The sequence below is a fragment of the Ochotona curzoniae genome, unplaced genomic scaffold (genome assembly GCF_017591425.1).
Source record: "Ochotona curzoniae isolate NIBS_2020 unplaced genomic scaffold, NIBS_Ocur_1.0 contig_2692, whole genome shotgun sequence".
Classification (NCBI taxonomy): Eukaryota; Metazoa; Chordata; class Mammalia; order Lagomorpha; family Ochotonidae; genus Ochotona; species Ochotona curzoniae.
In genome coordinates this window covers 17,380,964-17,394,266 of record NW_024465556.1, presented here as the reverse complement: position 1 = coordinate 17,394,266, position 13,303 = coordinate 17,380,964, and the positions used below count along the sequence as shown (strand labels likewise).

At 50.6% G+C, this 13,303-nt stretch overlaps 3 protein-coding genes across 4 annotated transcripts in view; all 3 read left to right on the top strand.

The window, feature by feature from the left end:
• CFAP70 (cilia and flagella associated protein 70) overlaps positions 1–2,312 on the top strand; it is a 49,400-nt gene extending 47,088 nt beyond the window's left edge. For both annotated transcript variants that reach the window (XM_040975942.1, XM_040975941.1), the window contains 2 exons: positions 1,602–1,649; positions 2,031–2,312. In XM_040975942.1, coding sequence (XP_040831876.1) covers positions 1,602–1,649; positions 2,031–2,111 — 129 coding nt within the window. In that variant the 3' untranslated portion in view covers positions 2,112–2,312. The remainder of the gene's footprint in view (positions 1–1,601; positions 1,650–2,030) is intronic.
• A 729-nt stretch (positions 2,313–3,041) lies between these two features.
• On the top strand, positions 3,042–4,351 carry MRPS16 (mitochondrial ribosomal protein S16). Its single transcript, XM_040976092.1, has 3 exons — positions 3,042–3,149; positions 3,493–3,753; positions 4,170–4,351. Exons 1-3 carry the CDS (start codon positions 3,137–3,139, stop codon positions 4,310–4,312), a joined length of 417 nt encoding a protein of 138 aa, XP_040832026.1. The 5' UTR covers positions 3,042–3,136; the 3' UTR covers positions 4,313–4,351.
• Positions 4,352–6,490: 2,139 nt separating this feature from the next.
• On the top strand, positions 6,491–11,944 carry DNAJC9 (DnaJ heat shock protein family (Hsp40) member C9). The gene is made up of 5 exons (XM_040976090.1): positions 6,491–7,053; positions 7,206–7,346; positions 7,781–8,035; positions 10,902–10,988; positions 11,291–11,944. Exons 1-5 carry the CDS (start codon positions 6,874–6,876, stop codon positions 11,402–11,404), a joined length of 777 nt encoding a protein of 258 aa, XP_040832024.1. The 5' UTR covers positions 6,491–6,873; the 3' UTR covers positions 11,405–11,944.
• The last annotated feature ends 1,359 nt before the right edge of the window (positions 11,945–13,303 follow it).

The window sequence follows — 13,303 nt, the reverse complement described above, 5'->3', positions numbered from 1 at the left end:
CCCTGATTAATTGTACTTTGAAATCCATACTGTTTGCAATATGATGTTGTCACTCTGTTCTTGAAGAAATGGGGACTTTTTAATTTCTCTACACTTGAATCTTGGTTGAGCTTGTGACTTCCTGTGGTAGAATAGGGTGCAAATCACACCGTGTGAGTTCTCCAAGGCTCGGCCTTTACTGCAGCTATTGCTCTTGCTCTGTTGAAGTTCTGGGACCACAATGTAACGTTGAGAAGCCCAGTTTAGCCTTTACAAGGCTTGAAGTCCGCGTGGAAGAGAACTGACGAACCACCAGCTGTTTGGGAAAAGGCTATCCTGCACCCACCATTCCTTGCAAGTGTCATGACTTCAGCTGCATAAGTGACCTAACAGAAAGATCAGCCTAAGAACAGCCTAGCTTCCCTATGGAATTTTCAGAAATAATATATCATCATATGCTGCACAGTATCAGAAAAAATGATCCCATATAGTTATATTACCTGGGGATTGATGAAACCATCTTAATTTGCATGGGCACACTTCACAATGCTCACAACCCTGAAACCATCTAATAATTTCTTGGCACATAGTCCCATCATTAAATGACACCTGACTGTATTGTGTGTGGGCATTTGTTGAACCCCAAGTAGGTGACTGAAAGAGATTGACTAAAAACAAGTATTTGGGTCCCTGCCACCCCATGAAAGACCCCAGGCTGAGTTAATAATCTGGTTTTGGCCTGGTCCATTCCCTGCTGTGTGGACCAGTGGATGGAAGATCTCTGTCTTTGTTTGCTTTTTAATAAATTTTGAAAATTAAGTTTAAAATAAATTTAAAATAAAGCCTGACTTTTCCACTTATTAGCTTAAGACCTTAGCAAGTTATTTATTTCTTGTGCTTAGGTTCTCTCTGTAAATCAAAAGTGGTAAAGAACAGCTATTGTCACCTCGCTCTTGAGAATTAAGAATGAATGCAAGTAAAGCATTTAAAATTAAGGTCAACAGGAGGTTAGCATTGAATGGGATTAAGCTGTCCTCTGTAGCACATCCCATATGGACACAGGTTCAAGTCCTAGCTGCTCCACATCCAATCTACTCCCTCCTAATGCACCTGGGAAAGCAGTGGACCATGACCCAAATGCCTGGGCTGCTGCACCCACATCAAAGACACAGGTGAAGCTCCTGGCTTCTGTCTTTGGCTCAGCCCAGTCCTGACCATGGCTGCCATTTGGGGAGTGAACCAGTGGGTGGACATTGTCTTTCTCTCTCTCTGTAGTTCTGCCTTCCAAATAAATCTTTTTTTAAAAAAAGGTCAACAATGAAAACTATAAATCACCTCATAAGCATTATGAATGTTAACTATCTTGAACAGAATGGCTTCACTTCCAAGCCGACTGAATGAATCACAGTGCTTCGGAAAAGATGAGAGGGCAGTTGTTTTCAAGCTTTTAGAAACACACACATTAATATTTTACCACTTTCATTTTCTTGCTTCCTCTTTGAATTTAGAAGTTGTTAACTGGGAAAAGTTTAGCATCCTCTGCCTTAGAAAACTGCATCAGGCACTTGCCCCACCATATTAATGACATAACGTCATCATCATTTCTACATTTTTTTTTCCAGGCTGGACGGCAACTGGAAGCTGAGCAGGCCTACAAGTACACAATAAAGGTCTGACACGAATGCCTCTCTCATTTGCCTGCACTGGGAAACAGGAAGGTGCAGGCTTAGTTCAGGACTTGGGAGCATTCCAGGACACGTGTTCCTGGAGGCTGTTTTTAGCACCTTTAATATTCTCTGGGAACTGCTAGATTTGCAGTAATACCCTGCACTTTTTCTGGCAAAATAATTAGGCAAATCATGAATGTTCATAGTGCTTAATGAATTTTCACAAAATACACCTAGCCACATCACCAAAATCCTTTAATGGAATTTCCATTACATTGGGAATATATTAAGATAATTCCATGTCAGGGAACTATGTCGTGGCTTCACAAATGAGAGGTCTCCCAAGCCATGTAGGTATGCCAGGTACTCTCTTCCTTCTTACAGCTGAAATTGAAAGATGAGGCTCTGCTTGAAGAGATCCACACGGTGCAGGAGACAGTTGGCTTTGGGAATCCATCTTTCTGATAACCTGTGCAACTCTAGAACTTTCTACGTGGACTCGCGCATTCCTTCCCAGAAAAAGTTTTCACCATGTGAAGCGTGGAGCTGGAGAAGCACTGCTAACCACAGAGACCCATCCACATGTTTTGGCCTCTGGCTGTTACTGGATGCTTTATTCATTAAGTATAAACGAGATTACAATAAAAAGTGGAAGAAAGTTCAAAATTCATCAGCGTGGTTCTGGAGTTTATATTGAAGTCACAGATAATTTTATATTATTAAAACGACATACTACTTATACAGTTATGTGTATAAATTAAGGCATAGTGGGGTCATTATTTGGGCTTCTGCAATTTGGAATTGAAGACATCTCCACAGGAGGGTTACTTGAAGTTGCTAGGACTGGTCACTGCTTCAGGCACGGGGCCTGTCAGCTGGGGACGCGCCCTCATGGGGAGCTCCAAGCAACAGAGCAATGAACGGGGCACGACCTCCCTGCAGCCAGAGCTGCCCGTGACCAACAGGGTGCCCTCACGCGCGCACCCCGGGCCCTGCACCCCGCGCCTGCTCTCCCGGACTACCGGAACGAAAGGATCTGATTGATTCGTTCCTTTATGGAAAGGCGTGATTGCCTCTGGGAGTCAATGCTGAACAGAGAAGTTAACTTCCGATCTCGTTAGGTTCCCCCCGAGGAACGACCAGGTTAGTTCCCGCAGGGTCCCCATCTTCCCACCACACTGCGCCGCGTCCCTAAGGGTCGCAGAAACGTGTCCCTGCACCCTCGCCATCTCCTCACGCGCCCAGCTTCCGGATGGAACCTCTCCCGCCCGAAACGCCAACTGGAAAAGCGCCGCTTCCGCCGCAGCTTAAAGCATCAAGCGGCGCTGTGGGAAAAAGGCGGAAGAAGGAAGAGGTGGAGCTCGGGGACCCTGGGCTTCCGGCAGCGGGGCTGTCGGGATAGATGGGGGAAAGGGGATCGTGTGGATCCGCGCCCTGACAGCGGGGGCCGGCAGGTGCAGGCGACGCGCCCACCTGAGGAGCGACGCGCCATGGTCCACTTGAGTGAGTGAGCCGGGCCGTCCCGGCGACCTCGGGGCGGGGGACTGAGGCGTGCGCAACCCGATGGAGCTGTGCTCCCGGTCGGCCCCGAGGTTCCCCCGAACCCGAAACGGACTCCTCTTAGTAGTCTTCCCACTTGATGTCCTGTGCCATTGCACAGATTGGCAGCTGAGGCCCGGCGGGGTCACGGCTGGTCAAGGACGGGCGAATGCGGGGTGCGGGTGGGCCGAGGGGGATCTCCTCCGGGCCGACAAGCACACTGCAAGACCGGAGTGGAGGTGCGCCCCTGGTGTCGCACCTGCTTCGTTTCCCCGTCTTGACACCCTCACTGCTTGTGTCCCGACAGCCGCCCCGCTCTGCAAGGCCTACCGCGCGGGCCACTTAACCATCCGCCTGGCCTTGGGTGGCTGCACCAACCGCCCCTTCTACCGCATCGTAGCCGCGCACAACAAGTGCCCGAGGGATGGCCGCTTCGTGGAGCAGCTGGGCTCCTACGACCCACTGCCCAACAGCCACGGAGAAAAGCTCGTTGCCCTCAACCTGGACAGGATCAGGCATTGGATCGGTTGCGGGGCCCACCTCTCCAAGCCTGTGGAAAAGCTGCTGGGTAAACTGGGCACTGGCCTCGGCGCCCACCGAGGGGGTTGGACAGTGAGGTCCGCTCTGCAGGCTACTGGGACCAAATGGGAGCCCGGGTTGTGCTCTGAGTTGCCATTGGTATGGAGTCCTTTGTGACTTTGTGGGCGACTGGAGTTTTATGCATTAAAATATTAAAAAAAAAAAAGTGGGGGGGGGTCATTGTGTGTCTCCAGTGGTCGTCTGTCCACTGGCCTTTCATTCAAGCAGGGGACAAACTGCAGAGAGGAGGAAGCTGGGAGAGGAGGTAGTCCCAGGAGAGGGAGAGGGGAGAAGCAGGTGTTAGAACACTCCCCATGCTGGGAGTGGGGTGGGGGCAGGGTTCCAGGCCTTGGCTGGCTTGTGGGCTCTGGGTTCCACTAAACACACCATGTGTTGCTCTTTTAGGTCTTGCTGGCTTTTTCCCTCTGCATCCCATGGTGGTCACAAACGCCGAGAGACTGCGGAGGAAGCGGGCACAGGAAGTCCTCTTAGCATCTCAGAAAACAGATGCCAAGGCTGATGAGACAGAAGAGAGCGGCCTGCAGTGAGCCGAGCAGTGGACACGAGGGCACTGCTCTCTAAGAAACTCATAGGCACACCGCCTGGTGGCATTTGGAGGTCAATAAATGAAGTTTCTGGAGTCAGCCATGTGCTACTCACCCGGCCCAAGAGGTCTGTCCCTGGGCTGCACAGTGCAGAGTCTAGCTTTTGGGGCCTGTGTCGTGGGAAAGGCTGGCAAGGGGGGATGGCACCTCGGGGTTGTGCCCTGGGACTGCTGGCCAGCCAGTGTGTCTAGCCAGGACTCTCCATGACATCCCTGCTTCATGACCTCCTGTCAGCATTTTCGTGGCATGTACAAATCCTTCCCTAATCAGGCAGACTCATGCCCTCCTGATCGCACCAATAGGCAAGGAAATAGATACCTTGCTTATTGTTTTTGTAATTGGAGATTTATATCATCTTACCCAACACACAATTTCAAATTTATAAGACTGGGTATGAACATAGCCTTTCAGGCTGTAATAGCCCCATCGTCAGAATGAGAACCTGCAGGAGAGTGTCCCTCGGGCAGCACCTGTGCGCACTCTCTGTCTTGGCCATGCACGTCGTTCGGGGGGATTCTACAGGAGCAGGAAGATAAGGGAGGGTTATCTCCATGGATACAGGTGGGAAGGCTGAGGGTCAGCGCCACAAGCATGCCCAGGGATGCCCGATGTGAACTGTCACATGCCTACTTGCCGAGTCCCTTCCGACTTCTCTGCTTGGAGAAGAAAAACGAGCCAGGTGAGGGCTCGTAAGTAGTCCACATAGAAAGTCAGTGGTGGAATGGTGTCGAGGCAGATGGCCAATCGTGCCAAGCTGTGCCAGTGGCTGCTCTTGCAGAGCTGCCGTGCTCTGCCCCCGTGCACTGGGGCTACCTTTAGTGCACACTCTGCGGAAATCTGGACACAGACTTCAGGTGCAGGAAATTCACACAAAAAGTTATCAGCCTTGTCCATGTGCCAGCTCACCCCTTGGGTCCCTTGTGTTCCGCGGGCACTTGCTAGCTGCTACAGGTGCTGGGGTCACTGCTGCCTGCCCGGAGTTGTGGCCAACAGGTTTGAGTTAAGGGGATGTTGAGGCTGGGGCAGGTGGAAAAGAACGTACTGTAGCTGTGTTGGACCTTGGATCTGGGAAGGAGAAACATTTTGAAAATGCTGGCAACTCTGAGGAGCATCAAAGCTGTTAATATGGGGTGGGTGTTTGGCCTAGTGGGTAAGATGCCTTTGACCTTACGTGAGTGCCTGGGTTTGAGTCCCGTGAGGCTAGCATCCTGCCGGGGTGCAGCAGCTGTTGTTCCCAGGAGCTGGGCCTGCCCACGTGGGCAATCCTGATGCAGTGCCCGACTTGGGTCAGGCTCAGCCTTCACTGTCACAGGCATTTGGGGAGCGAACTATCAGAGGAGACCTCTTGCCCTGTCCTGACTTGACACCACACACACTCCTGGTTTTGGGGTGTTTGTTTTTGCCACTCATTTTCTGCCCACTCAGGGATTCGTCTGGAATTCTGGTTTGGCTCTGCTCACACTTCTTTTCCAGCAGCCCTCCCTCTCCTGGATCTTCCCTAGTGTTCTCCAGGCTTGTCGGCCCTGCCTGCAGCTAGCAGGCAGCCTGCCATAACCCAAATAAAACAATCTTATGCTTTAGCACTTTATGAAAGGAAGGGTTTGAGTCATGAAACCTCCACTACCATGTAAGTTTCTTAGAAAATCATTTTATTTTATTTTATTTTTTTATTATATTTTGACATTCTTTACATAGTTAATTTGGGTAAAAAGGTTCAAGGGCTATAGGAAAGTGGGTAAGACTATTATTTCCATATTGTTTCCTTCATGTATCTGAGGTAGAGGGGGATGTTGAGGGAGAAGCCCCACCCAGCCTCCCACCCATCCCAGGTCCCGGATGTGGGGCATGCTCTGAGATACTCGCTCAAGTGGTTTTGATAGTTCACCAGTTATGAATTGTTGCCAATCTTGCCACTCCAAGCACGATGAGGTCCCTGAAGAATCCACTGATTGACATAACTCCACCTTAGAGCCTCCATTTGCCCAGTTTTTCACTGCCAACATATAGCTGAGGTGGTTGATTGACTTGTTCTGTCTTCTGTCTTCTTGGTTAGGGTTCTGAGTCCAGCATTTCAATTGGGGAGAAAATAATTTTAAAGGCAGAGAAGAGGCCAGCTGCTACTTCACTCCCCAAATGGCCCCAAGACGGCGTAGGCCCAGGGCCAGCCTGCAGCCAGGTGCCCTGAGCGGGTGGCAGCGCCCCAAGCGCTTGAGCCAGCACCTGCGGCCGCCAGGGGTGTGCAATTAGCAGATCCTTCCTGGCGAGTCCGCACGGCTCACCGCACACCTGCTCCCGCCCAGGTTCCCGCGGAGGCCCCGGCCTCGGCCCGCCCACGGCCCCGCCCACGCCCCGCAGGGCGGCCGTCGTAAAGCGCGCCTGCGCGGCGCCGCTTGTGACGCAGGCGCCCTCGGGTTTTTGGGCGGGAAAAAGCGAGCGCCCGGGTGGAGCGGCGGGGTCTGTAGCTCCCTGTTGGCCGAGGTCGCCCAGTCCGCCCACCGCCCGCTATGGCACTCTTGGAGCTGTGCGAGCAAGTGTTCGGGACCGCTGACCTGTACCAGGTGCTGGGCGTGCGGCGCGAGGCCTCGGACGGCGAGGTCCGGCGCGGCTACCACAAGGTGTCCCTGCAGGTGCACCCCGACCGGGTGGGCGAGGGTGACAAGGAGGACGCCACCCGCCGCTTCCAGGTATGCAGGTGTCCGGCCCGCGGCGGCCGGCCAGGCCCTGGCCTTCAGCCTTAGCCCCGGGTGGCGGTAGGGGAGTTGGCTGGCCTCGGCCCGGCGTTTTCTTACCTGTGGGAGTGCGGGGATGAACGTGGGGCGCTCATCCCCCCCCTCAGATCCTCGGGAGAGTTTACTCCGTGCTGAGCGACAAAGAGCAGAGAGCGGTGTACGATGAGCAGGGGACCGTGGACGAAGACTCGGCCGTGCTCAGCCAGGACCGGGACTGGGAGTCGTACTGGAGGTTGCTCTTTAAAAAGGTGCGGGGGGATCTTGGGGAGTTGCGGGGTCGCGGTCTGGGGAGTGGCGTGTGTTGACTGACAGACATAGCTCCAGTGCCTCTGAGGCCGTGGATTTTGTGCGGATTTGGCCTTGAAGTAGAAATGCAGTTAGCGAATTGGGCTGCGAGTTGGTATGATGTGGCGTTTGCACTGACAAGGCCTGGCATTGGTTTGATGGGATGTGCTTAATTTTACACGTGTGTGTACACGCTTGGGTCCCTTCCCTCGAGTGGGAGGTGCAGCAGCTGGGAGGGCCGGGTTAGGTCCCTCGGAGATCTGGTCCCCTGCCACAGCTACTCAGATGACTGGTGCGCTTGGGGAAGAGGCATCGGATACTTGAATCTCCTGTTTACCCATGTTTGCTTTTTTTTAACTAAAAATTCGCCACTACAGCGTTTCCCACTTGTTCGCAGATATCCTTAGAGGACATCCAGGCTTTTGAAAAGACGTACAAAGGCTCGGAGGAAGAGCTGGCAGACATCAAGCAGGCCTACCTGGACTTCCAGGGTGACATGGACCGGATCCTGGAGTCGGTGCTCTGCGTGCAGTACTCCGAGGAGCCCAGGATACGGGACGTCATTCAGCAGGCCATCGACGCTGGAGAGGTGCCGGCCTACAAGGCCTTTGTCAAGGAATCGAAGCAAAAGATGAATGCCAGGAAAAGAAGGGTAATGTTTTGCATACTGTTGATTTCATAGATGTTCATGACTTCCGGAAAGGGTCCGAGGGTATTTGCAACACACGGCTTTATCCCCGTGGTCGCTGAAATCACTGGCTCCATCTCTGCCATCTCATTAACTGGGCTTGTCGGCTGCTTGGAAACCTTTCTGCTGATTTTTCCCTTGGGGGGTTTCCTGCGTGGATTGGTTAAATGGTACTGTCTGAAGTGTGGAAATACTTTTCACGGGGCCTGTTGGGGCCTCGGTGCAGAAAAGGAGGAGACTCCAGGCCGGTAGATGACGCAGGCCTTCCCAGGGCACCTGCCACTATGGCTAGTGCATAGGGTTGGGCCTTTGCTGAGATAGGAAGCCCAAGGTGGGATCCAGAATATGTATTTTTAAAATACATGATTTTACGTATCTTCCTAGCCAAACTTCGTCAGGAATGAAAGATGACTGCCTTTGTGCCTTTAAGCCCCTGTTAAGCGAGGGGAGGAATGGACATAGTGGCGAAAGAAGGATGCTTGGAAAGGTGGGGTATGTGGGAAGGATGCAGGATACCAGACTTGTTTTGCTCTTTGTACAACAGTTACCTTGGACTGGTACCAAAGGAGCCATCGCCACAAAGTGGTCTTCTTGTTTTTAAAGATTTATTTTTATTGAGAAGGCAGATTTACAAAGAGAAGGGGAGACAGAGAAAGAGCTTTCATTTGCTGATTCATTCCCCAAGTGGCTGCAACAGCTAGAGTTGAGCCAATCCAAAGTCGGGAGCCCGGAGCCCCCCAAGTGGGTGCAGGATCCTAAGATTTTGGGCCATCCTCCTCTGCTTTCCCAGGCCGGAAGCAGGAAGCTGGATGGGAAGTGGGGCCACAGACAGAACATGAACCGGTGCTCATATGGGATCCTGGCACTTGCAAGGGGAAGATTAGACAATTGAGCCATTGTGCTGGGCCCACAATATGATTTTCAAAGAGATTCTGTGGAGACCACATAAGGAAGATTTTAGGTCTTCAGGAGCCTTAATTTTGTGTGGGTGAGCTGAGAATGAGCTGGGTCAGGAAGAGAGCTATAGCTTTTACATGCAGAGTACACAAGGAAGCATTTTGGCTACAAGACTCTGTTCTCCATTGAGCTGAACTGAGAAGTGGAATAGCAAGTTAGTTGTTTGGCTCAGGGATTTTGCTGTTGTTGTTGTTATTATTTAATGATGTATTTATTTGAAACAATTGCGGTTGTTGGACAGATCTGGCTCGCTTCCCAGATGGCTGTAACAGGTCAGGGCAGGGCAGGGCTAGGCTAAAGCCAAGAGCTTCTGCCAGGTTTCCTCGTGGGTGGCAGAGACCCCCACACTTGGGTCGTCTTCCACTGCTTATCCCAGACAGTTAACAGGGAACTGGACAAGAAGTGGAGCAGCCAGGACTCCAGCCAGCACCTGTATGGGATGCCTGTGTCCCAAGGGCTTTATGTGATATACCACAATGCTAGCCCAGGCTAAATGTGTTGAGACCCAAGCTTTTTGTCAGGTGAAACTGAGCTTGGCCATTTTCAGCAATGAGATAATTAGCTTAAGAACCTTCCATAGAATTGAGGAGGAGAAGGCATTGTGACTGACTGTCTGGCAAACTTGGCACAATGGGGATGTAGAGTTGACAGAAAGGATTTGAATACAAAAAAATCTAGGTCTCTTTTTTAATTTTACTTATTTGAAAGGCAGAGTTACAGAGAAACGATTGGAGAGATACCTTCCATCCACTGGTTCATTCCCATAAGGCCCAGCAGCACTACGCCAGCTGAAGCCAGGAGCCAGGAGCTTCTTCCAGGTCTCCTCCATGGGGCAGGGACCCGATTACTTGGGCCGTCCTGGGAGTTGGATCAGAAGTGGAGCAGCCAGGACTCGAATAGGCACCCATATGGGATGCTAGCACAACAGGCAGCTTCTTAGCTTGCTGTACCACAGTGCTGTTTCCCTAATACTATCTTATTATTTGGATAGCATGCTCCTAATGTATCATCATTATTGCCAGTATTAATAGTATTTTTTAAGGTTTACTTATTTTTACTGAGAAGGCAGATTTAGAGAGAAGGAGAGACAGAGCGGAAGATCTTCCATCTGTTGATTCACTCTCCAAGTGGCCACTATTTCTTGGTTTCCACATGGGTACACGGTCCCAAGGCATTGGCCTGTCTTTAACTGCTTTCCTGGTCATATTCAGGGAGCTGGATGGGAAGTTGGGCCACCAGGACAAGAACTGGTGCCCACATGGGATCCTGGCACATGCAAAGCAAGGACTTTAGCTACTAGGCCACCATGCTGGGCCCAAGTATTAATAGCATTATTTGCTACTTGGCTCACCAAAAGTTGGGACTCATTCTAGCCATAGTTGCTGCACTGAAGTGTTCTTGGAGTATTTTGAAAAATTTGGCTCATGAAGGCAGCCCTGAAATCTGGTAAGATTAAAGCTGGATTTGCTAATATTTCTCCAGACTACTCATCAGAAAATTTTAAAGCAAAGGGTTCATAATGGTGCTGTTAATCCCGTGTGGTGTGCTGGGTTTCAGAGAAGATTCCTGAAGGACCTGTGTCCTGCCATCCCTTGGGGAACACCCAGGCTGAGGAATCTCCTGCTGTGCCTTCCTGTTTCGCTCCTTTCTGTGTGGGTGCTGATGCCAGAGCTTTGCCTCTGGTTAGTGGAAGTGGGGACGGGAAAAGGTTACTAGCTTGCTGCCAGCAGAGTGGCCTTCAAGAATGTTTATGTCTTTGACGTATTCGTTACCCCTGAGAACGAATGAGTCTTATTATAGGTTTGTCTTGGGGGGAGAGGGTTATTTTCAGCCTTTTCTAGTTGCCACAGCCTCACAAGAGTTTGTGTTTCAGGCTCAGGAGGAAGCTAAAGAAGCTGAGAAGAGCAGGAAGGAGCTGGGGCTGGAAGAAGGCATGTGTAACCTGAAAGCACTCATTCAGGTAAACGGGGCGGCCACCGCTTTCTTCAAGTGCTGGTTCCCATTCGCCAGCATTTTCTGTGTGACACTATGGTGTGGTGTTTGCGCCAAGACACGAGCTCTGGTTGTTGCAACAGTGTTCGGTTCAGTAGTCCTTAGGGCAGTCACACTCATCCCTACACTCATCCAGCAGCGCTTTTACCGCTCCACAAGGAACCCCTCTCACAGTCCCCCCTTCCCCCCTTCTGGGCCCAAGCACCTGCTCTGTGTTTCCTGTTCCTGGGTAGGACTGCCTTTTGAAAGCTTGTGTTTTAACTTTAACAGAGCAGACAAAAGGATCGGCAAAAGGAAATGGACAATTTTCTGGCTCAGATGGAGGCAAAGTACTGCAAATCTAAAGGAGGGAAAAAAACAGCTCTCAAGAAAGACAAGAAATAGGGGCTTGTTTCTCTTTAGATCTGCTTCCGGCATTACCTACCTGGGTGTCCAGCAGGCGCGGAAGTCAAGGTTTGAAGGCAAAAGTGAAACCCTTGAGAGAAGTTTTCTTGCCAGCCTCAATTATTCCTGCTGATAAGAACAGGACAGTGTTTCCTAGAAGGCACTTGATGTTGTGGGAGGGACTTACGTGAAGGATTTGGTGATGGTTGGGAGAGAGGCCGGGTCCTGGCAGCACTGCATCAAGGGCTTCTGTGCTGCTGGGACCTCTGGCTAGAGCATGCGTCTGTGCGCACTGCTCAGTGATGTCACCCGTCAGCTGGCACCGTGCCTGGGTAGAACCAAGTCAGGTCACTGCTGAACAACACATTTCCAAATAGCTGCTGCTTTGCTTCTGTGTATAGTGATTTTGAACTCGCTTTCTCTCCTACTTGTTTTACTTAGTCTGGTGTTATTCCTTGGACGTCTATGAGAAAGGTGTTCAAATTCCTGTGTGTGTGCTTTTAAAAATTGTATGTGATTAAATAAACCCATGAAAAATGATTAAGTTCTAGGGTGGCTTTTTAAATGATCCTAACAGTCACTTAAAATGTGCTGTAGAAAAAGAAGTGAGTGATGTTTAGGTTTGAGAAGAGAAGGGTGTGGGAAAACTGACCTGTAACAGGCAACCTGTTTTACTGAGCTTGTCTGAACTTGTTCGTCTATAAGAGAGAGACCCACACTCACTAAGTGGTGTATGTTAGATATGTCCAGGAAGGTAAAAGCGGATTCCCCCATGTGAGAGAACTGGGCTGAGTAACTTAGAGGCGCCGAGTTGACAAGCTGTGGTCACAGTTGTCTGATGCTGAAGTCATGGCTTTGGTCTGTGAGAACAGTGCAGATTCAGACTTACATAAGTTGGATATACTATTGTTTTTTTTTTAAAGATTTATTTTTATTATTTTTTTATTGGAAAGGTGGATATACAGAGAGGAGAGACAGAGAGGAAGATCTTCCGTCCGATGATTCACTCCCCAAGTGAGCGCAACGGCCATGCTATGCCAATCCGAAGCCAGGAACTTCTTCCTGGTCTCCCATGTGGGTGCAGGGTCCCAAAGCTTTGGCCCGTCCTCAACTGCTTTCCCGGGCCACAAGCAGGGAGCTAGAAGGGAAGCGGGGCAGCCGGGATTAGAACCGGCGTCCATATGGGATCCCGGGCGTGCAAGGCGAGGACCTTAACCACTGCGCCACCGCGCCGGGCCCAGATATACTATTGTTATGTATTATACTCTTAAGTTAAACATGATACTTTGTTTTTTTAATATAAGCAGGTTAAGTACTATAACTGGATTAAACATATAATTATAGGTTATCTGAAGCATCTGTCTTCATTATAATAGCATTAGAATGCCTTGGTGTGATATAAAAGTCACCTCAATTTTCAATCAATAGATCAGAAACTTCTATTCTGAAAAATTAGATCTAATACTAGTATGATAAAGATTGGTAGTGAAATTGAACTCTGTCAAGACACGCTCCCTGAAGGTGAGTGCAAGAACCAAGATGGGGAGCAGACCAGGCCAAAATATGGTACCCACTGGCATACATTTGGCGAAGGTCGGGGGCAGGCCAGGCTGGGTCACTCCATATCACCAACTGGTGAATCCGAGTGCCAGAATGGAATGTAGGTCAGGCCAGGTCAGGGCGAAATACCAGCCAGTCCACATGAAGGCCAGGACTGGGGGCTGGCAGAGCTAGGCTAGGCTGTAGCCCCCACCAGCATTAGTTGGAATTGGGGGTGGGCCTGGCCTGGCCAGGCTACAGCACCCACTGGCAAATGTCAAGGTGATGGGGCTGTGCCAGACTGGACTGTAGCACCCAACCAGTACATGTGAAACACGGGGAGTGGTAGGAATAACCCCA